This window comes from Neopsephotus bourkii, unplaced genomic scaffold (genome assembly GCF_033783945.1).
Source record: "Neopsephotus bourkii isolate Nb327-2 ecotype Australia unplaced genomic scaffold, CSIRO-AGI_Nbou_v1 NB_915, whole genome shotgun sequence".
Lineage (NCBI taxonomy): Eukaryota > Metazoa > Chordata > Aves > Psittaciformes > Psittacidae > Neopsephotus > Neopsephotus bourkii.
Genome location: NW_026901409.1, coordinates 162,447 through 190,217, shown reverse-complemented (window position 1 = coordinate 190,217; position 27,771 = coordinate 162,447). Strand labels below are relative to the sequence as shown.

The window sequence follows — 27,771 nt, the reverse complement described above, 5'->3', positions numbered from 1 at the left end:
GTTTGTGAGTATCTGTGGTTGTGTTGAATGTTGCTGCATAGTATGTAGTAACAGGTGGCAGATGTGGTCCAGGTTCCAGAAGGTGAAAGCCTTTGGAAATGGAAAAAACATAAAGATGACCACGGTAAGGAATGAAATAATGCACCACAGGTATATCTCTGATATTCTTTTGTTCTGTTATACTCCATTATAGACAAAATGGTTTTCAACAAAATCAAAATTACTGTGTGACAGGGATGAGAGAGACTCACTTTAGTATACATCTTTCTTTAGCTTTTAAATAATGGGGAGTGTTAATGTTCAAATAGTTGTCTTCTTTTATTTACAGAAGTGGATGTTTATGCTTCTGTAGGACTATAAATGTTGGGCCAACAACCAGTTATCGAGACATTGAGAAGATACCTTGATTCTATCCATCAGACTGTAGATTTCTTTTTGGCCCTAGTAATAAAAAAAAAGCCAGCTTCCATTGCTTGGTTCCTTCCAGTGGTTCATTTTTTTCTAAATACTCCCATGTTCTTCAGAAATATCCAGAAACATTGGAGTACAGAACAAAAATGAAAATAAGCAGGTATGTTTATTCAACTTCTGTGACTGATTATTTCTGCATATACATTCATGCCTGTGAAAAAGTGTTTCCCTCCCTAAGGGGAGAAGAAGCTCATATTGCAAACAGACACACAAAACAATGTTTTGCTGTAATTAAATAGAGGTTCTGATAAGCAAAGGTCATAGTTTAACATTTTCCTGGGGTGATTTCTGAGGTTATTACTCTCTCTGTTTTCCAGAAATGGAAAATAAAAGTGCAAATTTCTAAGTGTAAGATGTCCAGTAGCAAAGTGAAAAAAATATTTCTTCAGGTCACCTACTTTTTGAGGTTTTGGTTAGGGGCTTTTTCTTTGTTTATTTTAATGCTGCTTTAGTGAGCTATTTTTAAAGCTGCATGACTGCATGCTCCAGGTAACATACCTATACTGTCTGCAGCAATGAGGCCAGCTGCATCTTCAGTGCTTCTCTGTAGAAAGCACTCTCATCACTCTGCTCAGCTACCTGTAACTGTTCTGGCAGAGTCACTGTTACCTCTTTTTCTACGTTTTTCCTTTACTTGGTAAATCTTTGATTCCTTGGCAAAATAATCTCTTCCTTGCCTCTTTTTTTTTCTCCCTTTTTTTCTCTTTTTTTTTTTTTTATTTATTTTTTATATCCCCTTATGTATTTCCCAAAATTCTGGTGTGTCTTCTTTTCCTGAAGGGGAATGCCCCCAGGCTTTTTAGCTGCCTCCCTGTCTCCCCTTTGCTACATCAGTTTAAAATCCTGAAGGGCTTTGTTAAATGTGGAGTTGGTAATTTCAGGAGTTACAGCAGCTCTCAGCAGTTGGTTTCTGTGTTCAGCACCCTGACAGATTTTGTGGGATACTGGGCTGCACATCCTTAAAAGTTACTGGAGTTATCATTCCTTCCCAGACTTAGTCTAGTTAATAACCCATGAATATGCATGATGTGCCAGGTCCTCATTAGATTGGGCAGGTTGCTGGTAGCTGGGGAGCCATGTGTTGTCTCTTTGGATAAGGTGAGGATTTGACCCAGGATCTAGTTTAGGGAACACTTAAACAGCCAACAAAGAATGCTTTCTTGGGTTTGCTGTTAAAATTGGAAAGAAGTACACAAGAGAGTAGCTGGTAGAAACTCATTTTCTCAGCTGTAAATGTAGACACAATAAACATTCCTTCTTTCTCTTGCTGAAGAATTAGTGTGGATTTTGATGAGTACCCCCTTCACTGTGGAGTTTGTCAAGCTGAAAGCACATGGATTTTGGCAACTGTCTTGGCAAGCAGATTTGCTGCTTTATGAGTAGTATCTTTTTCCAAGAATTGGGGTGGATGTAAAGCTGGCTTAAAAGTCTCTAAAGTCAACTTTATGATCATCCTCTTTAAATTGTCATTTATCTAATTCTGATCTCTCCTCTTTCACTACTGTTTTCATTTAACAAAAGGGAAAAATACTCCATTCTTTAGCCTAATCACCCGCTTTCTACTTAGTTCCATTAGGGAGTGAGCAGAGCAGGGCTGAATCCAGTGGCAGCAGACACATGGGAGTAAAATGACAACCCACCCTCCTGCCTTGCCTACAATGCCTGTGCCAAAGCTTTAGTTATTGGACTGTTCTTACCTCAGCCTGTGGGGTTTACATTCTTTTGATTCTCCTCCCAATTCTGCCCAGAGGAAAGCAAGGGAGAGATGAGAGAATGGCTGCGTGGTGCTGAGTTACTGGCTGGAGTTAAACCAGGACAAACCTGAACTGTGCCAATCCAGTTTTTGAAGTGTTTGAAAGCAACTGTAAAGTTTGGTTCTTCCCTTGCTAGAGTTGACACCTGGGATCCATTCAATATTTGCATTCCCGCAGCAGTCTCTTTCTAGCACCTCCTTTTTGCTTAGGTTGCATATGGTGTGAAACCCAACAAATTTGCAGAGTAAACTGTTTGGCACCTGTGCTTCTCTATTACAGCCTTTGATACTCAAGACAGAGGAATCCATGTCTTGTAATGTGTGCAAGTTCAACTGTGATCAAGCTGAAAAGCGTCAGGGTTGTGTCAGTGGGTGTAGTATTACAATAGTTTGAAGCTAGCGTGTGATGTATTTCTGGGAGGTATTTTATGAAGAGTAAAGAATTTGAGTGGAATAAATAGAAAATGTAACTCTGCTACAGTGCAGACTCTAGCTCTCAGTGAATTAGGTCTCTGACAAAATTATGTTAATTTTGTCTCAGGTTAAATTTAGGCTGTACACTGGGTACTGCTAAAGGTTGGTGTTCTCAAATACTGTAATAGCAATGTCTAGCTACAGGCTGGTTTTTTTTCCTGCCCTTAAAATAATAAGTCATTATTGGCTTTTGTTGAGACTGGTTTTATGCATAGCCATAAAGTGTTCCTTTTTAAGGTGTACGGGGGGTATTGTCATAGTTTAAGTTTAGTGCTAGAAGCAGAAACTCTTAAATGTTATTCCTAAGTCCAGTTCAGTTCCCTCTGACACCGAACAACAGCAAAACTTGGAGTCACTGTCTTCTCAGCTTGAAAAGCCTTTGTGCTACATCTCTGTTTGGCTTATTTAATAGTTACTGGAAAGCAGGCTTCCCTGTGGCATCCCTGCAAAAGTTGATGGCTAAGATGGACGTTTTGTAAAACATCTGTAGTCATTTATTGTTAAAAATGCAACATCTAACTAGCTTTGAAGCAATTTATTCCCTAAAATCACATAAGTTTACAGACATTCATGTTGAAGAAAGCCTATTGATGTAAGTATTCTTTGGTACCTAGCAGGTTTTAAACTTCCAAATAATGCAGGTAGTAGGAACTAGCTTTCCACTAGAAACTGACTTTCTGGCAGCCTTCAGCAGGGGATTGTTCTCACAATTCTCTGCAAAGTGAACCAGGTACAAAGGTGATTTCAGCAATTCTGGATTACAAATGTTTTTTCACAAATGTTTCTTTTTTATGTTGAAAAATGAATGCAGTCGTTAACTTGAGCTTTCAGGCAGGTGGAGGATTAACTGAAGTAATGGTGAGCATAGCTGGACTAGTAAAATGGTAACAATCAAATCAGTACTTTACTTATATATACCACTCTTTACAGTGTTTGTGTTAATCAGTTAATCAGAGTAAATATTCCAGCAGAACTGCTCCTTTGTTGAGCTTTAATACAGCAAGCTTTAGCCTGACACACTTAAAAATTGCTAAGATTCAAAAATCTCCCTGAAGCAAGAAGTAGAGTGTGTTGTATAGTTCTTAATTTCTCTAAATATGTTTTTATATGCCAGGATATAAAGAAAAAATATAATTAATTGAAGAATTGGTTTTAAATTAGACTTTGTTGTGGTTGCATGGGGACAAGGAAAAGCACTAAAGCTTATCTTACGAAAATCACTATAGCAACAGCTCACCCCATCATTCCCTGCCTTTTCCTTAGGCTGTGGTACTCTATTTAATCACTAGATTATTAGCGGAATTTATATTCAAAACCAGTCATTTCAACTGTAAGCTCAGAGGTATTTCTAACAGAAATTCTAGGAGCTGTATCCTTTACAGCCGATAGTTTGGGGAAATTTTAGGGGTTTTATTATTATTATTATTATTATTATGGAAAGACTTCCTTTTTCTTGTTAACTATTGCTCTTTGAATTTCAGCTTTAGTGTGACAGTATTATGTATTCTTCATGTGCATGAGAATAAAATCTAATTTTCCTGCCTGGCTTTTTCAAAGGGAGCTGGGAGAGACGGAGGGTGGACTAACAAGATGCCATTATCATAAGAGGAGGAGAAAAATAAAAATACTACATTAAAGTGTCTGTTTATTTGGTTTCTTTCATTGAGAATATATTTCTAAGCAAGAAGTAAAACAGGTTTTCCCTGTAGTTCACCTTATAATTCTGTATTGACCATAAAGCAGTAAAGCAAAAAATGGTGTCGCTTGTTTTGTAATTTGTGTTTGAAATACAACTTCAGAATGTTGATGGAATGATCCAGTCATATTTTCTTTGTGAAACTAAACAAGGCATTGCCACTTGTTCTTAGTAGCAATATTTATACCATCACAATGTTCTTTCCTCTACCAGTAACATTGGGATCCCCAGGTGTCCAGTTTTAGTGAGCTAGCAGGCAACCTTACCTTTAACCTGTATTGTTTAAATATTATGCTTAGAACAGTAAGCAAAATAAATCCCTTTTTTGAGTGTTAAGACCTGTAGTTTCTAGCTAGACAAGGCCTGTGACTGGTGTCATATTATGGTAGTTGAGGCATACAGACCATTTTAAATTAAGCTGATACAGAAGATACTGACTCATGCTGAGAAGTGAACTTCCATTGGTGTCCTGCCAGGAGATGCATAGTTCTGGAGTATTTTGAATTTACATGGCTAGAGGAACTTCTTAGGAAACATTCACAGTCTGACAGATTTTTCCCAGGGACAGAGAGTGAGCCCTGGCCATTGCGTTTTCAGTCTGGTTGTGAACTAACTAGTATAAAGCTTTGAGTAATGCAAAGCAAGTCTGTGGGATACTTAAGTTAGAATTGTAGAATCATAGAATGGTTAGGGTTGGAGAGGACCATAAGATCATCCAGTTCCAAACCCCCTGCCATGGGCAGGGATGCCTCACCCTGCACCAGCTTGCTCAAGGCTCTGTCCAGCCTGGACTTGAACACTGCCAGGGATGGAGCATTGACAGCTTCTTTGGGCAGCCTGTTCCAGTGCCTCACCACCTTCACAGTAAAGAACGTCTTCCTTATATCTAACCTGACCTTCCTCTGTTTAAACACATTACCCCTTGTCCTGTCACTAAATCTCCAGTGAAGAACCCCTTTCCAGCATCCTTATAGGCCCCCTTCAGATACTGGAAGGCTGCTATGAGGTCTCCACGCAGCCTTCTCTTCTCCAGGCTGAACAGCCCCAACTTTCTCAGCCTATCTTCATACGGGAGGTGCGCCAGTCCCCTGATCATCCTCATGGCCCTTCTCTGGACTTCTTCCAACAGTACCATGTCCTTTTTATGTTGAGGACACCAGAACTGCACACACCTCTCCAAGTGGGATCTCATGAGAGCAGGGTAGAGGGCAGGATCACCTCCTTTGACCTGCTGGTCACTTTATTCGAGTTGTTTGAAGCATTCCTCCTCTCTTTGCTTTGCAAATGATTCTAGAGGACTTGCAGGTTGCTTGGAGTAACCTCGTGGCAGAAGGTTAGAAGAGCTGCTGTTATGTTCGCTGCCTGTGGATGGAAGGAGAGATAAATAATTCAGGTAATTAATTTCAGACACAGGAATCCCAATAAATTACGTCAAACTTTGTTGTAGTCTCTGGATCTGCTGCCATTAGTTTTGTGGTAGTTCTTAAGTCCATTTTTAAATGATAGAATAGTTTGGCTTGGAAGGTACCTTCAAAGTTATCTAGTCCAATCCCCCTGCAATGAGTAGGGGCATCAAATTAGATTGTCAGAACCACATCCAGCCTGGCCTTAAATGTCTCTTAAATGCACCAGGGATGGTGCATCTACCACCTCTCTGGGCAGCCTGTTCCAGTATTTTACCACTGTCACTGTAAAGAACTTTTTCCTCACATCCAGCCTGAATCTCCACTCTTTTGGTTTAAAACTATCACCCCTCGTCCTATTGCAACAGGCCCTGCAAAAAAAGTATTTCCCCATCTTTCTTACAGCTCCTTTAAGAACTGAAAGGCCTCCCTGGAATCCTCTCCAGGCTGAACAACCCCAACTCTCTCAGCTTTTCCTTCATAGGAGAAATTATATTTATATATAAGCATATATATAGCATTATATATATAAACATATATATAAGCAAAGCATTCTTTTGTGCTGCAGTAAACTGCTTCTCCATTCGTACATTGTTTTGAAATCCGTAACATTTTTCTAGGACCTTGCAGCAATTTGATGATACTATTTTTATTTTTAACATAACAAGGCTGTTCTTTGCATTTTGCTCACAAAGGTGCCTTAAATCTGTCAAAAGGAAGAAGAGCATTTAGTGATACAAAAGATTGGCAACAGTGGGCAGAAATGCTTGTTGTATCATTAATTCAGATTGTCATTTGTTAATCGACTCTAGTAACTGGCTGGCACAGTATCTAGGTCAGTAAAGGATAAACTAATTCCTAGCTGCTATATGGTGTGTTTCTGTGTGATAGTCGTCATTGGAAGGAGGCCTAGCGCAGCTTTGTTTTCTGGTGCAGGAGTGGGGTTTTGAGCAATGCAGTAACTACTATGAGATTACTGAATGGTGAATTCAGTCCGTCCAGTTGTTAGGAAAGCATGGTTACCAAGTTTATACCCTGAGACCTTCTAAATGGCTGTATAGTATGTACTTCTATGCAGAGTATCTCCCAGATGTGGGCCATAAGGATTTAAGACACAGGTAAACCTGCAACATTAAGGCAGACAGATACAAAAGCTGAATGTGGTATATGTGGAAAGCAAGACCCAATACTGTAAGTATTCTTTATGTCTCCTGTTCATCCTTGATGTTTGACTGTGTTTCTGCACAGTCAAAAAAAATATAAAAAAAACCCTGTATCTAAAAGCTGATCATTTGGACCTGCTTTGAAGCCATATTCATCAGTGATGGTAGAGGTCAGAGGTCCTGAATGAAAGACACTGTGCAGGAAATAGATGTTCATGTGGAGGTGGCCAAAGCAATTGAGCTAAATTAGTTTGAAATCAAAGATTGGGGAAAGTCAGTAAAATTAAAACTGAACAAGGGCTCAATGTGGTCTTTCTTCAGGGAATCTTCCAACGGCTTCTCTTCATGTGTAAGATCACAATTCTGCCTCAGCATTACAGTATCCTCTCTTACAGTTGACTTGTTTATTTTACTAAACCTGTCCTGTTACTGCTTTTCATAACTGATTTCTTATACTATGTGTGCTGGTTGAGTATTTTATTTCAACACAGAAGAAAAGTTTTCCCTCTGTTTTTGCTTGAGTGTAGTCAGTTAATGCATGAGGTATTTGCTATTTTTATGAAATTTTTAGAACGATACATACAAAGAAAGGTGTAGGCTAAGATGCAGGCAAAGAACATGGAAAAAATGAAGTTTGGTTCGTGTTTAAAAGAAATTTCAATCAGCAAAGATTTTTTTACAAGGCTGTTGCCTTTGATGCTGACACATGAGCAGTGCCTCTGGGGCAATTTAAAATGCAGACGATTTTTCCCAAGACCTATGGCTTGAAATGACAAACAAAGGGGGAGTTTTGGGTGACATTTCCTTAGCTTTTCAGTTTCCAAGCTATGCTGTCCTGGAATCCATTTGATCATTATGCACTGCGGCTTAAAAAATGTGCCTGGGAAGAAAAAAACATGGCATTGCCAAGGAGCTTCACAGCCTTATATGACTTGTGCAAAACATAGTGTGCTTTTGGATTCATTCCATTGAGAGAGCTTCGTCCTGGCTCAGAGAGACATTTCTTATGATACTTACTCATTTTAAGTCTCCTTACATTTTGCTTCAGGAGTTTTTAGAATTTTAAGTGGATGAGAAGAAATCTGGCACTCTCCCCTCCTGATTCAAGCAAATCAACTTGCAAACCAGTATTTCTCTCTAGTTCTAACAGAAGTAATGAAGATCTGAAGCATAGGTGTAAGAGATTTGTTACAGTGCATACCACTAGGTAGGTTCGCTCCTTTCCTGAGCTAGATCCTGCAAGGGGACTAGCAGCATGTGAAGCCTTTTTGTTTTTAACTCTGGGGAAAGTACAGTAATGCATCTAAACGATGTATATTAGAAATAATGAAAGAATGGAGATTGCTCAGTGTCCTGTTGCTGGTTTTTCCACTTCCTTGCAATGTGGCAGAAGATGTACAGGAATCTCTAAAACTTTAGATCAGAGAAGAACATCATCGAGTCATAGAATGGTTAGGGTTGGAAAGGACCTTAAGTTCATGTACTTCCAAACCCTCTGCCGTGGACAGGGATGCCTCACACTAGACCATGTTGCCCAAGGCTCTGTGCAGCCTGGCCTTGAACACTGCCAGGGATGGAGCATTTATCACATCTTTGGGCAACCTGTTCAGTGCCTCACCACCCTCACACTAAAGGACTTCTTATACCTAACCTGACCTTCCCCTGTTTAAGTTTAAAGCCATTACCTTTTGTCCTATCACTGCAGTCCCTGATGAAGTCCCTTTCCAGCATCCTTATAGGCCCCCTTAAGATACTGGAAGGCTGCTATCACAGTACAAGAGGTTTTATTTATGGAATTGGTTTTATATATGGTAATGCAAAAAATCAGCAAAGTACAATGCAGGTGAAATTTAGAATGTCTTGGAGAAATCTGGACACCTAAGGGATCATACAGTCTATGCACTGGATCTGTAGATCATTACAAAACATTTCCTCATTAGATTAGATAAATTTGCAGAAAGGAAAGAAACTCATCCCTTTTCACAGACAGGGAGGGGAGAGGGGAAAGGGGAAGAAAACAGTGTGTTGCACAAGGATAGCTTCTGGCAGTACCAGGAATTGGATCGACCCTTAAGAAAGCCACATAGTACAAAATGGGAGCTTGTCATCAGCTTATGAAAGAATTAGGACAGATCTGCTGAGCTTGCTTTCTTCTGTACAGGAGAGCTGTTCCTGGTAGTAGAAGTAATAACTTATGCAGAGTTTGCTTTTCTGTAATCCAGAAAATTTTCCTTCACCATGTTCCTTATTGTGATTTTCCCCAAAACAAGAACTCCCCTATACCAAACCTAGGGAAAAGAATACAGTCCAGCCACTTGGTGCTTCTTTGCTCTCAGGGTGGATCTATTACCTCCTTGAGAATACAAGGTATGTGAAAGCAGCACTAGAGTGTATCACCACTTGATGGCACCAGACAAATTTGGAAGACCATATAAAATAAGTAAAAGAAGTGAAGCAACTCAGCTTTTCTGCAGTGTAGGAGGGCACCAACAGAAGTGAGCCATGCGTTTCTGTAAGTAGAAGCACTCTCAGCATTTGATAAACTTCTCCATTGTTCAGTTTTTTTAACATGGCATGAGAACTTCAGCACTGCTGCAAATAAGCAACAGGGCCTTATGCAGGAAATTGATAAAATGTATTCTTAGCCCAATGTGGCAGCCAGTTTGTGAGCAAGAGAGACTGTGCACTTGCTTGGATAAAAATGGCCTGCTTACCTTGTATTGAGCCTGTACATTCACTCTGTCTCTTCCAGGTTATAGTAATTTGCAAGTAGACAGTGGTGGTTTAATGAAAAATCAATCTTCTGGACTACATAATTTGAATAATTTTCCAAAATAAGGGGAAATCTAGTACCGTTGCGCTGTGTGCTGTTAGATTCACAATGACCTTGATATTTTAGGAACTCGTTTTCTTACACATGCTCTTCTTGTTCCCTGTGGAGACAGATGTTCTCAGTTCAATGACTGGAAGGATGACCATATTGATTCCTTAGTCATTAACATTAAAGTATACCAACAGGGACACTTTGGGAGCTCCTCTAATACTCGTCTTTTCTGAACATGTTGTAAGAATCATGTGCTTCTTAGCTTTGTATTAATTCTGAGAAAAAATAGTTTCAGCAGCAAACATCTGCAAGGTAACCTCCTGATCTTTCCATTAAATACGCAGCAGTAGTTAGAGGCTTCCTATATTTAATTCACTCTAAATCCTCTGCTTTCTGTTTAGTTTCCTTCTGGTTTTGTTCCTCAGTCCTGAACATACTGCCTTGCTTAATTATATCCTGTTCTGTGTTTTGTGGAATAAGAGAAGCATGATGTCATTAATGCTTGTCAAAATGACCATCAATCTCCTCTTTTCCCCGATTCCCTTTCAAATAAAGATGTCTGCCATAATATTTGGTTAGTTTGTCTAGGTTATCTGTAAAAACAGATACCCTGTTGGTTTCTGTTCTTAGCTATGAGAAGACAAGACAGAGCTCAACTCAGCATTCTATGGATCAGAAAAAAATGAAGATTGCAATGTGCATGTTTCCCTTTCACTTCCAATTCTCCTTCTACCACATCATGGATTAATGGAAGTATGTAGGCTTGAGGGATCATGTACACGCATATGCGTTGCATTCTTGTTGACATGGAGACAGAAACATTTTGGCATCAGTCCCCTGTCTTCATTCCTAGGCAACTGTTTTGTAGTTAATGAGTAGAATTAACTAGAAAGTTCTTTGGCTGAGAAGCTGTATGCTTTTTATTTGCATAGTACCTATCACAGTGGGGACCTGGTCTGAGCATAAAGATCTTAATAGTAGATCTATTATAATAGTAATTATAACTGATAAATCTTATCACACACACACTCTCAGATCAGTCTCAGCCCTACAAAACCCACGTGAAGATTTCTTTGTTTTATATAATTTTTATAACATGCCTCTGAATTTTGTGTGTCTCATTTCCAGAAACTTGCTTTGATTGAGGACGAGTTTCATCCTGTTTCTAGACCTCATGATATCCCTGTTAAGCCTTTACTGTTAAAGTGCAATTTGACTTTGAAACCTAGATGCATTTCACCATTACAGTAGGCTGTAGCATTTCCAAGGTGCAGGAGGTATTGGAGTGCTCACTTTCACTGTGATGTACTCAAGAGAATAAATATAGCTCTGAAAAAAAGTGAATATTCAAACCCATTAAAACCTTTGGGGGTTTCGTTTGGTTTGTTGGGTTTTTTTTTAATGTCTGTTTCCTTCCTGTGTGACTAATTAGTAGGAAAGATGCCAAAGATTATATCAAAAGAAAGGCCTAAGTCTTTGAGAGCATCAGTGTCATGGTGTTAGAAGACAAGTCTGTTATTTTCCCCTTGCAAAACAGTATTAACCATTTAATGAAGCAACTTTAAAAGATGCTGGCAGCTTTATTACTGGGTGCTGGTGTTGCACTCTGACCCATCTTAAATGGCTGGTGAAACAGTCTGTAGCAATTAGATAATTGTTTCATTAAAATATGATTAAGTCCAAATGCCTGTAATTGATGCTTCCTGCAAGCATTACTGAAACAGAACTTTAATGAAAGCAAATATACATTCTTGCTGTTCCCAATATTTCAGCTCAGTGGGAAGAAAATGGAAAGCAATTAGAGCAACAAAATGGATGTTTGTAATTTAATATTCAAAGCATGCTTTTCTTTTTCTGTTAAATTCTAATTTAATTGGGAGGTTTCATGTGCTACTTACAAACTCGTATATTTAGACTTCGTGTAGTTGTTTAGCAGGTTTTTGGCACAAATATCTTCTGCATCCTGAAGGCTGTCTGGGCTGCAGTGATTTTCCAGGGTCGGTCATCTGTGTAGCCCTTAGCCATGGGATGCAATACAGGGAGATTCACTGAAGGGGAAAGAATGTTGGTGGCCACGTTAATCTGATAAATGTTGTGGAAAGCATGCTCTCTCATATGGAAAAGCCAGTCCTGCCTCCAAATGGTGCTGCAGCTTGGCTTGAGGCTGTAAGCATCTGCACATGAGCCCAGCTCAATCACTGGCATTTTCTACAGGAAGTGCTGGGGAGTGAGCCCATTTTTCATGCATACAGTTTGAGTTGAGAAGGGTTACATGCATCTCTTCACATTGGGGTGTGAAATTCAGCCCAGAACCATGACAGCAACTCCTACCACTTGGCTCTTAATTGTTTTTTGAGTCTTTGCCAAAGGTAAAGCTCCATATGCTTTTTGTCACCACTTACCCAAATACAAAGCAAAGTGTATGTGTCTAAATAAGGATGGAATAAAAGAGGCTGAACTGAAGAGTATTTAAACCTACAAATTGCTTGAGCTCTCAAGTAGGTTGCCTGGGAAGACTGCTGAAGCCATGGCATGAGGCGAATCAGAACAGGTTAAAGAAACATCAGTTGGGAACAAGGCAGCTGGTGCAGGGGAGGGCTCTCCAGCAGTTTTCCTTTGCATGAGGCATGCCTCACTGATGAAGCACTTCTAAAGCAAATGAAGCATGTAGCTGCCCAGGAATGGCCTGTGCTGAGGCACAAAGAATTCTTAAGTGGTTTAAGTGAGGCATGAGTTAGAGAGAGTGAGAGACACCAGATTACACCAGCTCTGAAGTTCAGACCAATCTGTATTTTGATGTAATTTTGATACTTGCTTATGTCATCAGTCATAATGCAGTGTTGCTCTTTGATGAGATCAGCAAGGATACAATGTGACACGATCAGAAGGACAAGGTTAAAAAGCACTACTGTGTTTATAGCTATCTCAGTTGCCTTTCATAAGTATACCAAGTTATTCGTTTATGGTATTTATCTTTCCAGGGGAAAAGCAGTACACTTCCTGGAAAGTGAGAAGTTTGAAATATTATGCATTTGTGAAAAGGCCTGATTTCACCTTCATACATACTATTATGTATCTAAGGGTTTTTTCCCTTATTTTAAGGGGATAGCTGGAGCTGTTTGGAAAGGAATGACTGACTGCAAAGTCAAACCAGGTAGATACATATTTGAGATTATGAAAGGCAGGGGTTCTGAAACTCATAGTTTGTTGATTACAGAAATTGTTTCTGTGAAAACAGAGAGTCATATTGTCACTTGGACCATTTATCATTCTTTAGGTTTCGGCATAGTCCAAATTGCTGGTACTTGAGAGACTGGACCATCCATACCTGGATCAGACAATGCTTAAAATATGGTGCACAAGACAAAGCCTTATACACATTAAAAAACAAGGTAAGTTTTTACAAGGAAAACTCATGAGTATATTTGATCAGCTTTTTTGAGAAAATGTGGCTGACCTGGAATCTGTATTGCAGCCAGCTCCTGTAGACTGTGTTTTTAAGTTCAGATATTTCTTTACCAAAACAAAAATTAATGTTGCACTTGAATTTTATCTTCTTTCCCTGGAAGATTTTTGGTTTTTAACAGTATGGTGGCCAAAACATGCTAGATGCAGAAGCATAAAAACCTGATAGGCAGTGCCCCTCCTGGTCCCAAAGGCTCACGTAAAGTGCCAAAGCAAAGCCAGTACATCAGAAGTTAGAAGGCCTACATCACAGAAGCTGTGCTAATCTGCTTGAGTTGCTTGGGTGTCACATAGCATCAGTGTGCAATGGTGTGATTTTTATCTTTCTGATAACCTGCGGTAGTATACTTGGGAAGACTTGGAAAAGCAGATCTTCACACTGTTTTTTCCTTCCTTTCTTCAGGTTCAGTATGGAATTTTTCCAGATAATTTCACTTTCAATATTTTGTTGGATTGTTTTATAAAGCAGAAGAAATACGAAGGTAAGAAAATGTATTCTGCATAAAGATGCAGTTCTGCATCCTTAGTAGTGTGCTCCTACATCTGCAGAGCCTCTCTTTGAATTAAAAAGTATTCAGCCATATTTTCTCTGAAGTCACCTTAAAAACATAATGCGTTTTTTCTTTAAGCTACTTTTCTGCAGGTTTATCTCATTTCAGTTGGGTTTTTTTGGTTGTATAATTTTGAAACGTGCAGTTCATAATTTCTACTGTGATTAATCCCATTTCAAATATAAATCAACTTCTCCACTTTTTGCAAGTCTGACTTACATGCGGATGACATCATATGAGTTTTTAGTGACAATTAAAATGTTACAAGGATCAAAATGTGTGTTGGTAGAGTTAATTCTTTGTACATTTAGTTATTCAAAAAGTTGCATAGCTAAACTGTTTGTTTAGACTTTCTCTGTGTCTCTGGAGAGAGCCAGCTATACTGTATTGCTGTGTTGGGGTGCCTGTCTTTCACTACTGACTATTTAAGTGTTGAATAGTCCTCTCATGTTTGATGACAAATATTTAATATTTTCATTTTACTGCAGGTTTTCTGATACTGTAGACTTACAGTGAGCTTTTCTTTGCTTAAGCCTCTTGTAAAACAAATAACTGAAAGAGGCAGTAGAATTGCCCACTGTCTGTAGCTTTTATGTCATGAAGGTTTTGCTAGATGGCAAATTAATACATATTTTTATTTTATTTTGTGAGTTCCCCTAACTGTGAAGTACCCCTTATTCAATCCATATTTCTTTTCTGTGATAGGCTCGAGTTCTTTTGCTTAACAAACTGTCCTTCCTGACAGGGAGTGTCACTGGGACTCCCTGTGGAGCATCTCCAGAGTATTGTTTGCTGAATACAGTGTGTGCTGTGGGTGATCTGTGGCAGCATTCCAGCTCCATTGTACTCTCCTGTCACCTTAAGGCAATGAATTTAAGCCAGTCTTCTCTTGTTTGTAATCTAAACACAAGAACAAAGAAGAAATTTTTCCAAATTTTTTTTTTTTATTAGTGTTAATGATTGAAGGGCTGAGCAAAGAAGAGCCAGTTGAAGAGTGTAGAGCTGAGTTTGGAAAGATCCCTGCTGTGTTCTCATGCTGTTCAATCCATTCTTCCTCCTCGAAGCATATTGAGTAACCCAAGCGAATAAGACTAATTCCGCATTACCTGTCATAAGAAATTTAACTTTCTCCCTAAGTACCTCAAAACTTTCAGCATCAATAAAGTATCAATGAACCTGAGTAGGTATGAAAGTGAACTGTGTAAATTTGCAGTTGTTGATTATGTATTGTTTTACTCCCTAGATGCTGTGTCAGTAGTAACAGAGATCATGCTGCAAGAAAGTTTTGATGAATTATCAACACAGCTTCTTTCTCTTTATGTTTTATACCAGTACCTGGCAACTAAGCGTGAACATACGGTAAGCTGACCACACAAAATGATGCACATAAATCTTTGTTTCTAAGTGTCAACTGCGTATTCAATCTTGAATGTATTTTATTTCCCTTAAGTTTGCCTGAGAAAAAATAATACTCCTTTTTTTATTTGTCATTAGTTTTACAACTGCAGAAGAAAGAAATAAAAGAAACTCAAAATATAAAATCCATAAAATCACTTGTCACCTTTTTTGCCCCTTCCTCTGAAAAGGAAGATGTGTTGTGATTTCCAAATGTAATGCATGCCCATTGGAAGATTATGATAAGACATTTCAGTTCACTTCAAAGAGGGCTTTATCAGTTAACAAAATAACTGTGTCACCTCTTGTATAGGAGCCTGTTTAGGTGGTTATTGTGTACCATTAGACCTTGGTAATGGTGATAACTGCACAGTTATAAAGCATTTTCACTAGGAGTTTTGCTACCTGATTTGGCTTTGGGTGTATTGTTTCTAGTATGTATTTGTTTTAAAGCTCAATTTGTTGCATCTCTTCTGTCTGCGAGGATTAGGGGTTTCTTTCACATCATGCTTGCTTAAGGCCAATATGACAATTCAGGCTTTCAGAATTGGCATTGTGTTCTTCCTTTGCAGAAGGAGCTCAGTTAGTTATCAGCAAAGGGCTCTGCCATGTCTGTCACTTTAGGCAGTTACTTTTTATGTAGTTTGGCGCAAGCCTTCAATAGCATGTTGTCGTCCACAGGAAAATGCTTGAAGCCTCCATTTGCCTTATATGAAGCATCTTCCAAAATACATGTTACAGATGCCTTAAGGTTTTACTCAACTGGATTGTTATTTCAGTTTTCAGTATAGAAAACAGATGTGCATTTGCCATGTTCTGTATTCTGCTTCAATCCACAGAAGTAAGCATAATCATTTGTATATGAAAAGCAGGGGGAACAAAACCTGATTTTCCCATTGTGTTTGTCCATGTTCATATATCCTGACTGCAAAGATAAGAATTTATCAATATGTATAACATTTAATGAAAGCTGAATATGTAAGCAAGGGTTGTGTGGACACGTGACACATTTAAGGCAAGCATATTCGTAATAGCTATGATATTTAATAATACATGGCTGTGGCATTTCGAAATTACCCTATCCAGTGCCAGCAATAAGCCATATTTTTCTGTGTATACATTATACAGAGTACTATTCAATACCTCATAACGCTCAGTACCAATTTTCTGTGTTTGATTTAAGAAGTGGTGGTAAACAGAATTAAGAGGTCTGCTCAGCTATTCCTGAAAATCCCATTCCCTTTTCAAAGGTGCGAGGCAGGTCAGCCAGTTTGCTGCTTCAGACAGAGACCATTGGCAGTAGCTTAGGGTTCAGCAGTGTGATAAAATGTTTTTTAACTTTGAGAGCTGAAACTTGGACATCTGGCTATGTTAGTCCTTAGTGTGTATAGCAGTGGTGATAGTGGTGATCTTTATGCTGTTGTAAAAACCACTGAAAGCCTGACTGATCTTGACTCTCCCCAGAAAGTTGTCTCCTTGACTGCTGCAAACAATCACTATGACTGCTACCTGCCACTGAAAGCTGTTAACATTAAGTTCTTGCAGTTCTTCCAACTTGTGGAGCCAAATGGGCTAGCTCACAAAAGAACCTAGGCCATATAAGCCTTGTTTTTCCAGTTGAGTCTGATTTTCCTATAGCATTTAGCTGCAGTGCTGAATTCAGCATGAAATGACCCTGTCTCCTTGTATCACTTTTCTGTGTCAGGCAAATACCTTGCCTGGCTGTTAAGTAACAGTATTTTTTGTCAGATGATAACATGCAAGTTCTGTAGCACCCAGGTGGAGCCACGAAACAATACCATACTTTGAAAAAGACATCTTTGAATAATGCATTAAATCAGAAGGTTGAACCTTTGTGGCTTTTAAGACTGAGTGTACCTTGCGGAATTTTTCAGAAAACTTGGATGTTTTGCCAGGGATATTTGTTTCAGGTCGTATGATAATAAACAAGACACAAGTACCCTGCCACAAAATCCATGTGTTAGCAAGTCATACTTCCTCCAATCTATTGTCTTTTTTTAGCTTCCTTTTTATCATTTTCTTAGCAATGGGAATTGTTTGTCTCCTTTCACTTGCAGTAAAGAGACATTTCTCCTCAATGTTTGTGCTTTGCTGGTCTTGAAAAATATACTGTACTATCCCATAGCAAAACAAAATTCGAATTGCTCTTGTGATTTTAAGGTGTTTACTGATAGGGTGACGTTCGTTTACCAACACTGGTGGTCTGGCTCAGACAGCTGGTACTTCTCCCTAGCTGGAGAGACAGCTGTACTTTTAATCCTCGGGCATACAGGGGCCTTGGAGAGTTGCATATGTTCTTTTCACAATACAGATTTTGGACTCAGAGCAGCCATTAGCAGCATATTCTCTCAGCATTTTCCTGTTCTAGTGAGGAATAGAGAACCATGTATTTGTCCACATACTTAAAAGAAAAGGCTGCTCTAGCACAGAAGCCATAGAATCTTTTCTTCAGCAGTGTTAGTCTGAAGCAAATGGTAGGGCATGTTCCTGTGTAAACTTATCTAGGTGTTCCTGCTCCGGCAGGGGGATTGGACAAGATGCTCTTTTGAGGTCCCTTCCAATCTCTAGCATACTGTGATACAGGACAGAGACAGAGCTTAGCTTAAACAGTGTAAATTCATTTGGCCCTGTGTTTTGAAGGAAATGCACTGATTAACCTCTGCCTTCTGGAAAGAGAAATGTTCCTTGATGTATTGTGTGCTATTCCTCAGGATATACGTACTGTAACTCTGACCACTAGACATGTTTAGTGATTTGTTACTGCTGAGACATCTGATGAAAGCCTTACGTGCTGTCTTTGTGTTTGTCAAGGAACACTTACTTAATTTACATTATTTTCAGTGGGAAGAGGAGAAAAATCTTGGAGCATCGCTAGTGCTTACAGGTCTCAAGCAAACAAGTACTGTGGGTTTTAGCTCCCAGCTGTATGGCTATGCATTCCTTGGTAAGTTTTATCTCCCTTACAGTCATCTTTTCCCTCTTGTCTTCAGTGGCTGAATTAAGTTGGCATCTTCACTTTATTAAAAGGTAATCAAGGAGAAAGCTAAGGAAAAGAGAAGTAGTGGAAGGAACAGTTTCAGAGTGAAGACTGAATCCGTTTTGTAGGCCTGGGGGATAGTACTGATTTGAATGGTACGTCCTTTATCAGACAGCTTTGGAACCTCCTTTAGGACTCCCTGTGGTTTGAATTGGCAGCTGAAAGAAAGATATTCTTGAAACAAGTAGGTTGGTTGGTTTGTGGACCAACAAATTAAAAAAAAACAAACACAAAAGTACAGAGTTCCATAACACAAATTTAAGGTTATGGACAGTAAACTTTCTTTCTAGTTAGTAAGCTTCTTAAAAGAGTCCTTAAACCTCAAGAAGTTTAGAGAGCACAATCTGAAAAACAGTATCTTTAAACATTTACTACTCGATGTAAAGTTAATGTTTCTGTTGTGAACAGCAGATATCGGTGCCGTTACCCTGTATCTGTTAGGAAGTCTTTACTGCTTATGATATGCTATACTATTAAAGAGCAGTTACACTATATTCAGAATTAGGGGGAAATGCGGTACAGGGTAAGTAATTTTTGAGTTCAGTGCAGACAGGTTTTGTCCTTCTCTACAAAATGGTAATTTACTTGAAAGTTGTCATGGGAACCCGGGACAAAAGTAATTAATAAATGTAAAATATATGATTATGAAGTTTTTTCATTACCACATAGTATTTTATGTTAGAATGTATTGAGGGTAATGAAAAGTGCGCTTGTTCTTAAAATGTGGCCTCAAAATACAATGTGTAATGTCAGAGTTAGGATGCTGATTCAGATTTATCATGACTGTAAGATAAAAACATCCTTTTTAGTCCAAATGGGGGATAAATGTGAAAATTAATTTGAAAGCAGGATTTTCCGTGGAGCTGTAGTTTGTTACCCAGTGGAGATACACATATAAATAGGGACTTTGCTGTCCTACTGTCATTCAGTTTGGAGTGGTTTTAATGTCATATAGATTGGTTGAGTAGTGGCTGTATTTCACAAATGCACTTCACTGTTGTCTGTAGGCAGTAGTACTTGTTCCATGACATTGACAATCAGTAGATCAAGAGCTATTTACTCTTACATTATGTGTTTCACAATCTTGCCAACACTAATGGAACTGACCTCAGAGAATGAAAAATATCTACAGGCACAAAGTTGCTTGAAGCACCTCAACTATTTTAATTTAGCCATAGTTCAATAAGCTTTGCCTGTGCACTTATTTTCTTGCTTTTCCTAAACTATTCTCTTCAATGTGAAGAAGAGTAAGGTGTGTTTCATAGTTTTATTTCATTCTAGCTAGTGTGCAAATTTGATCAAGAGCTTAGGTATAGCTCTCATAAGCTACACTGAAGTAGTATCATTCATTACATTGACAATGAAAAAATCAAAGCCTTAGAGTGACAATAATTGTAAATTAGTACTGACCCAGTGCAATGTGATGTACATTTGCTCTATTATATAGGAGTTTCATGTTTGCTGGTAATTACTGGCAGAAGAAAGCCATATTGTCAGTAGTGCTGCTTATCATAAATCCTGCTGAAGTCAGTGAAGAACATGTTGCACAGAAGGTCTTAAATCAAGAACCAAAATTTTATTTTGGCAGTTCTCCTTATTTCCTGTACAGTAGAAGGAAGCTACAGTAGTGTCGTGATTTAATCCCAGCCGGTAACTCAGAACCAGGCAGCCGTTCTCTCACTCTCCCTCTTCTTCCTCCCCCTGCTCCTGGAGGGATGGGCAGAAGAATTGAAAGAATGTAACTCCCATGGGCTGAGATAAGAACAGTCCAGTAACTAAGATATAACACAAAAGCACTGCTACTACCACCAATAAGCGATATAACAAGGGAAGAAAATACAACCACTCACCACCCGCCGACCAATACCCAGACCGACCCGAGCAGTGATCTAGCCCTTTCGGGTAACTGCCCCCAGGTTATATACTGGGCATGATGTGCTGTGGTATGGAATACCCCTTTGGCTAGTTTGGGTCAGGTGTCCTATCTCTGCTTCCTTCCAGCTTCCCCTCCTCCCTGGCAGAGCATGAGACTCAGAAAGTCCTTGGTCGGAGTAAGCATTACTGAGCAACAGCTAAAACCATTGGTGTTATCAGCATTGTTCCCAGGCTGAAAGTCAAAAGCACAGCACTACACCAGCTACTAAGAGAAAAATGACTGCTACTGCTGAACCCAGGACAAGTACAAATAAGGCCAGAGTGTGTGTTGTTCAAATACCATACAGTCTGGCCCTGACACATATGTGAGACCCCAAAGGCCAAAGAGTTGACTCTGTAGCCTTAGATTTAGTGGACAGATGCTGCACAGTCAGTACCTAAAAGCTAAGGAGACATTTGTCCTAAATCTTCAGACATCCTTCTCAGAGCTGCTGTTAAAACTGCCAGACAATCAGAAAACCTAACTGCTTTTCCCCTTTTTCCTCTAGACACAATTTCCAGGAGATGAGGGACTGGGCATGGGGAGGAGCTGGAAACAAACATGTGGTAGCCATGAAGGTGGGCAAAAAGAAGGCACCTCAATAAAATAATAGCAGAGCGGGTTTGTGGAAGTGTGTTGTTTTTACCACAGAAGCCAGACAATTGCTGTCACTTCTGAAAAATAGAGCCAACCCATATGGATTCTCTTAAGGCTCAAATGTTAAAAGTATTAATGCTGAAGTATTTTTTTTTATCACAGGGAAGGTGGAGTTGAATAAAGGGCTAAGAGCTGTATACAATCTAATGCCACTGATGTGGACACCTGGATACTTGAATAGAGCTTTACAAGTGATGGAGAATGTGGCTTCATTGTCAGGAGACAGCAAAATCTGCAAAGAAGCTGTAAGTATGAAGGCTATAATGCCTTGACCAAAGGTAATTTCATAGAAGCCAAACTCCAGTAAAACCTGTGAATTCTGTGCCTTGCTAATGAGAAGTTCAACTACACTTCAGAGATTTTTGGGAGGCAAGAGAAAAAGTAATGTTTAGAACAGAACCATGATCTAGTTGATGAGCCAGTAATGGCATGTTTTTGGAGTTGAGTGTCTGTTACTCCCACAAACCTTTTAAGTATGTTTCCTAAACCTTTCCCCTGCATAGAGACACCTGCGTCTGTGTCACAGGAAGCACTTCTGTGGAGATGGGAAGACACCTTTGTTTCCCAAGCTTCTGAACTCACTTGAAGATACACTTCTTAGCAGTGAGAAGGAAATACCACATCTTATTCTTCTCCCCGCTAACTCTACATATTCTGTTTCCTCTGAGATGATGTCCTGAGTCACACTGGTCCAAAAATTTTACAGAGTAATTTCTAGAAGAATTTTAGTGCCCTCAGCTGGGGAGGATGGATAGATTCAGTCCATTTGTGAAGTCAGCACCAACTGAGGAACTTGTGGATTAGGAGTGCTCTGGGGCATCATGCTAATCCTGGAATCAGTTTAGGAAGAGTAATTTAGGAAACCACCACATGGGCTGGACCATAGGAACAGCACTGCTGGCATCATGACTAGGCTTGCAGTCTCTGCAGTCCCCTTGACAAACAAAGGCCAGGGCACTGCTCAGCAGATTCTCCTTATCTATTGCTCCATGTATAATACTGGACAGAGAAGGAAGTGTCACGTATGCAACTTGTGCCAGATTGAGTTACATCTTTAGGTATGTGGGTTTGGGAGTTTCTTCCTCACTCCAAGTCTGAAGAATTCAGCCTGTCATGCTTGTAATCTTTTATGCTTGCAAACCCCAGGGAAATTAAGGAATTCCTCAGATAGCTCTGGGTTGTAGGTGAACTTCCTAGTATTGGCCTACATCAGCCTGTGGTACAACAGGGTCCCATTCTTCTATGTACCAATGCTGTAATAATAGTAAGCACTACTGGTGATCTACCAATGCTTTTCTTCATAGAAACACTTTTTACTTTGTGCACTGAAAAGCTAAGAACTTAGAAGGCTGTGACTGATTACTCACTAATGCTGCAAGTGTCTCTGTATGAAGCCAGTAGTTGAGTCCCAAAAGCAGTGACCGTGAGAGCAACACGGAAACTTCCCTGAAAAGATACTTTGCCTCATATGGATTTTAGGTAGCAGTATATAAACAATAGTGCAAGTCATATAAGTTTCACCAAGCTGAGGACCAAGAGCAGGCTGAGGTGGTTTGTTATTATCAAAGTAATCGTTCTATAATGCATTTTTGTGACCCCAGTGCAGAAAGGAAAACAGGAAAATATGCTGGTCAATAACCCTCATCTGGTGTAAAGTAATTATAGTGTACTGATTTGCATCATCTGGCCTTTTATACCCAAATGCTTATTAAGATCTTACTATTAAAATCCATGCTTGACATTTTTAATTACTATTTCTGACTAAAATGGGGTATTCCTAAGGGCGAAGGACTAGGAGCACTGACCAGGTCAATATGGGGGTCAATCAGCTTTCACTGAATTCAGCAGCAGATAAGGTAGAGTTTCAAGTGCCATAAACCCTTCTTTCCTGTAGTATCTTGGCTCTCTCATGGGCAGGACTAGGTTGAATATTATGCAGTTGTAATGAATCCATATTGTAACTCTGAGAAGTATGGCACATGTTAAAAATGGTGTGCACAATCACAGGTTTATTTGAGAAAGACGTGGAACTTAGTTTTGTTTTGGGGAACTTAGTTCTTTTCCAAAATGTAACATTGTTTACTGGCTGAATGAACTTCATTATCTAAAAAGGAAGTTTTCAAAAGAACTTTTATAGCTGAAGTTTTGGTATAAACGTTTTCAAGTGATGCCAAATGATTATCAGTCACTTACTTTTCTTTCATTAATTAATGGAAACTTAAAGCCTGTCTAGAAGGGAGTCTGTTTTCCCTCTACAATTACTGTCTTAACAAAAGCATAGAAATACTGTTTTAGTGTTGTGTTAGATTGTTTAACTATGGACAAGCAGGACAATTTTTGCGTGTTTTAATTGTTTGAGAAGGTCTCTGAGTAAGTGTACATATTTCCAAGCACATAGTTTATTTCATTGCTTATTTAATCCTATTTCAGTAGTGTTAGTTTAAAGATTGCATTTCAGTGTCAAGATTGTTATTTCAAATAAGCCTAATTATTTCAAATAAGCCTAATTTTTATTCCATTATCATTATATATTTATGCTGGGAAAATTAAACTGTAATTATCAAGATCCCTTTTGCTTGGAGAAAACATCACAGAGTCAAAGGTTACGCACAGTTACTTTATCCTACTGATAAACATTCAGGATTCATAGAAGGAAAACAGTTCTTTGCATTTGTAAAAGCTAACATTTGAAATGCAGGCAACCTTCACCTAATAATTCCCATTATGAAGATCATGTTATTCCTAAAACAGCACCAGCATCCATATAGCAGTTCTATCTTTTATATCAATAATACATACAAAAATAATTTAACAGGTCCCTTAGTGAAGCTAATGCATTCTTCTCACACAAATGCAATTAGATTAGGAGGGTGGTTCTCTCACTACCTCAGAAGCCACACATGAAGAGAACAGAGGTGTCACAGAATAAAAATATATCAATATGTTAAATGCTCATTTCCATTTTTCCTGTTAAGTTGTCAAAATAATGACAGGAATGAGTGTTCTTGTTGCTGAACGGGTGATTTCCGTGCTTCTTTTCACCAAAGAGGTACTATCTTTGTACCTCTAATCATCTATTGTAAAGATACACTAATCATCTATTAGAGATTATACTCTTCAAACAGTCGATAGTAGTATCTTATTTAGACGTATCTGTGATTGTGTGTCATGCTGGTGCTTTTACCACTGTGACTACCATTCAGCATTAGTATCCATGGCTGGGTATCAGGCCAGGAGATAATAGCCTAATGCTTGACAAATCTGCAGATACCAATCAGCATCTGAGTCACAGTGAGTTTATTGCTGACAGAGGGTGGTAGAGTTTTTCTCTTGTGGGTATTTAATGTCCAGTCTCAAAGATCTCAAGCACAGTACAAAATTCTTCCAAGAACAAGTCCCATTTCCTTCTAGAATTTGGTTTTCTTTTTATCATACACAGAAGTCCTCCCAAAGTATGTGGTATCCCCTGAAGAAGTTGTTAAATGTGACAGCAGTGTTACTTGGATTGTATTTCCATGCTGTTTAAGCTAACAGTGACAAATGTGATTTTTCAGATTGATGCTTTGGAGACCATTTTGCAATCTGCCCTTGAAGCAAAACCTGGTCCAGAATCAGCTGAAGAAGTCAAGGAATTAGAGCAGAAATCACAGTGTGCAGAATCAGAAGAAACAGAGCAGTCTAAAGTACCTGAGTACTACAGCCGATTCAAGGTAAGAGAGTTTCATTTATCTAAATATTCTAAGATGGAGTAGAACTCCATAATACTTACTAGAAAATGTATATATGCTGGCTTATTATGGTTAGTAGACTGACACCCCTTCAGTGCCTCAGGAGTCCCACCTGGCATTTTTGAATGAAGATATCACCTTATATTTTTCACTTATTCAAGCAGGAAGCAGCAGCCTACAAAGACATAAATGCTCAAGACCACTTGTCTTTTATCTGTCTCCTGGGATTTTATCTTCTCATTTCATACATCAAAATGATAAATCCAATCCTGTTTATGAAAGTGGTATGGGATTAGAGATCCATTATCTGACGTTGTGTGGGCTCTTTCTCATTAAAATAAATTGTGATAGGCATGACACCATCCTGAATTTGCTGTCCATTTGTCTATGTTATGATTAAGTAGGAATGTTGCATTCTGTACTTTGGGGAATTAAGAAAGGCTGTATCACCTCCGTTTTATATTTATGTCGTCACACTGATGATAAGAATATGAAACACAAACAGTTGTTCATTAGGGCATAGCTATATAATAAGTGCATTGTATTTTTAACATCTCTTAGCTATATAACAAGCTCATTCTATTTCAGCATCTATGATCTCTGCTTAGTAAAAATCAAATTAATCTGTTGAAATTAATCTGTTCTGTAGTTCCAGGAGCATACCTGAACTCCTCCCATACCCCATCAGTTTCCATTGCAGCTGTCATGACCTTAGACAGTTGTTCTGGATGCAGACCATTGCTTTCTAAAGAAAGTTCAAAAGTTAAAGACTAGTATCCTGTGGTTTCATCTCACATACACACCCTTTCTTTAATTTTTATTTACATAAATTATTTGCCACTAATCTTCAGAAGTTAAACACACTTCGTAGGCACTTAGAACTTTTTAATTGGGGAATCACTGGGTGCTCATCATGTGATAATTAATGCCTGAATGAATCACAGTGAATTAGATAAATGCAAGTGCCCTTTAAAGGAGGGAGTGTGACATTTTTTTGAGTCTCTCATTGTCTATATGTTTTTGAGCCTTGAAGAAAATAATGCAAAGTGCTCAAAACAAGGCCTAAATGTCAAATTGAGCACAGACTAGTGGCAAGAGAGTAGTGTTGTTCTCACCTCAACGTTTCCACAGGTTTCTTAATTAACCCCAGTTCAAGCATTCGCTGGTGTGGCAGTGGGTCCCCTGACTTTGAGTCAGCAACTACAGTCACAATGCTTAGCTCTAAGCTCTCACCATAAAATCTGAATATGACAAAGACATAGTCCTCATGTGAATTCTAGGCATCCAACACTAATTTAAATAAGCCACAATTTATGGTTGTCTGGATGAGAAAAGGAGCTCTCAAGTCAGAATCTGTTTCAGCTAAGCCTGAAAGAGTTCTCAGACTCTTGCCTCATATCCATCAGTATGGTACCAGCAACTCTTCCCAGTTGAACCCCTGGACACCTATGAGCATAGTTGACATGGCTGAGAAGTTCACTAGAAATCCATACAAGTCTGAGGGAAAGTGGGAGCTCTGAAGCAACCTGGTGATGTTGGCATTCACTGCTGCTGTGCTGCTGTCCCAGCACAGATCATTTGCCCCCATGTGATGTAACTCCAACACAGAATTTGCACTTCTTCTGCTGAAAACACTTTGCACTTTGTGAGCCCAGCTTTAGCCACCACGTCCCAGTCTTACTCCTTGAGCTCAAAACCAATTGCTTGTGTCTCCTGCTTCTGCAGTTCTCTTTCACAAGTCACATACACCTTGGTGTGTGAGGAAAAGCATGTGAATTTGCTCCAGACACACTGTTCTTGACTAGAATTGTATCTTCTTGTGCATGGCTTTTATAAACATACTTGGACTCCATGTCTCATACCAACCTTCAGAACAGCCATGTGTGGAAGTACCTGAAAAAACCATGGCAGCCTAACAGACACAATGTATGAGAGACAGCTTGTCCTTCACTTCCACAAGCAGGATATGAGGACATTTGGCTCTTTCCAGATAAATCCTTTAGAGCTGTAATTTAGACTCTGACACTGTCATTCATATTGCCTGTTTTCAGATTCAGTATGCTGAAGCTCACTGTTCAGTAAAATGTTCCTCAGGCAATTCGCTCCATCTGTGTCAATGATCAGTGAGCAAGCATTTTATCACATAAATGCTGGGAATACCCTTTCTAAAAGCAGTGCTCCTTCTCTAATGGTCTGCATTTAGAGCCCTGGAGGCTGCTTTTAAAACTCAATGATGTAGCCACTTAAAAATGTGACCTTTGGTGCCTTCAGGATATAGAGCTTGCTTTCCTAAATAAGTTTCACTAATGTATCACAGCAGAGCAGGGAAGATTCTGGGAGCTGGGCTGATGCCAACTTTATGAAGTTTAACCATGTCAAGTGCAAGGTCCTACACCCGGATCAGAACAATCCCAGGCAGAGCTACAGGTTGGGCAGAGAAGGGATTCAGAGCAGCCCTGCAGAGAAGGACTTGGTGGTGCTGGTCAATGGGAAAATAAACATGAGCTGGCTGAAGTGTGTGCTCGCAGCCCAGAAAGCCAACCGTATCCTGGGCTGCATTAAAAGGAGCGTGACCAGCAGGTTGAAGGAGGTGATCCTGCCCCTTTATTCTGCTCTCGTGAGACCTCACTTGGAGTATTGTGTGCAGTTCTGGTGTCCTCAACATAAAAAGGCCATGGAACTGCTGGAACAAGTCCAGAGGAGGGCCACGAGGATGATCAGGGGACTGGAGCACCTCCCGTATGAAGACAGGCTGAGAAAGTTGGGGCTGTTCAGCCTGGAGAAGAGAAGGCTGCATGGAAACCTCATAGCAGCCTTCCAATATCTGAAGGGGGCCTATAGAGATGCTGGGGAGGGACTTTTCATTAGGGACTGTAGTGATAGGACAAGGGGTAATGGGTTAAAACTTAAACAGGGGAAGTTTAGATATGATATAAGGAAGAAGTTCTTTACTGTAAGGGTGGTGAGGCACTGGAATGCGTTTTCCAAGGAAGTTGTGAATGCTCCATCCCTGGCAGTGTTCAAGGCCAGGTTGGACAGAGACTTGGGTGACATGGTTTAGTGTGAGGCGTCCCTGCCCATCACAGGGGGTTTGGAACTTGATGATCTTAAGGTCCTTTCCAACCCTAACTATTCTACAATTGTATGATTCTATGAATATCTAATCTGTAAACAAGAGTATAGTTGGCAGGCTCCTTCCCCAGACCCAGGTCTCTTCA

The 27,771-nt window shown here is 39.4% G+C and overlaps 1 protein-coding gene across 2 annotated transcripts in view; it reads left to right on the top strand.

The window, feature by feature from the left end:
* The window catches only part of MRPS27 (mitochondrial ribosomal protein S27), a 52,742-nt gene that overhangs the window by 22,867 nt on the left and 2,104 nt on the right, over nt 1-27,771 (top strand). Inside the window, exons 5-11 of one of the 2 annotated variants that reach the window (XM_061357735.1) lie at nt 13,062-13,176; nt 13,653-13,731; nt 15,044-15,159; nt 18,058-18,160; nt 20,928-21,070; nt 24,380-24,535; nt 25,960-26,082. In XM_061357735.1, the coding sequence (XP_061213719.1) occupies nt 13,062-13,176; nt 13,653-13,731; nt 15,044-15,159; nt 18,058-18,160; nt 20,928-21,070; nt 24,380-24,535; nt 25,960-26,073 (826 nt within the window). In that variant the 3' untranslated portion in view covers nt 26,074-26,082. The remainder of the gene's footprint in view (nt 1-13,061; nt 13,177-13,652; nt 13,732-15,043; nt 15,160-18,057; nt 18,161-20,927; nt 21,071-24,379; nt 24,536-25,959; nt 26,083-27,771) is intronic. The other variant, XM_061357734.1, reaches the window with a different exon arrangement.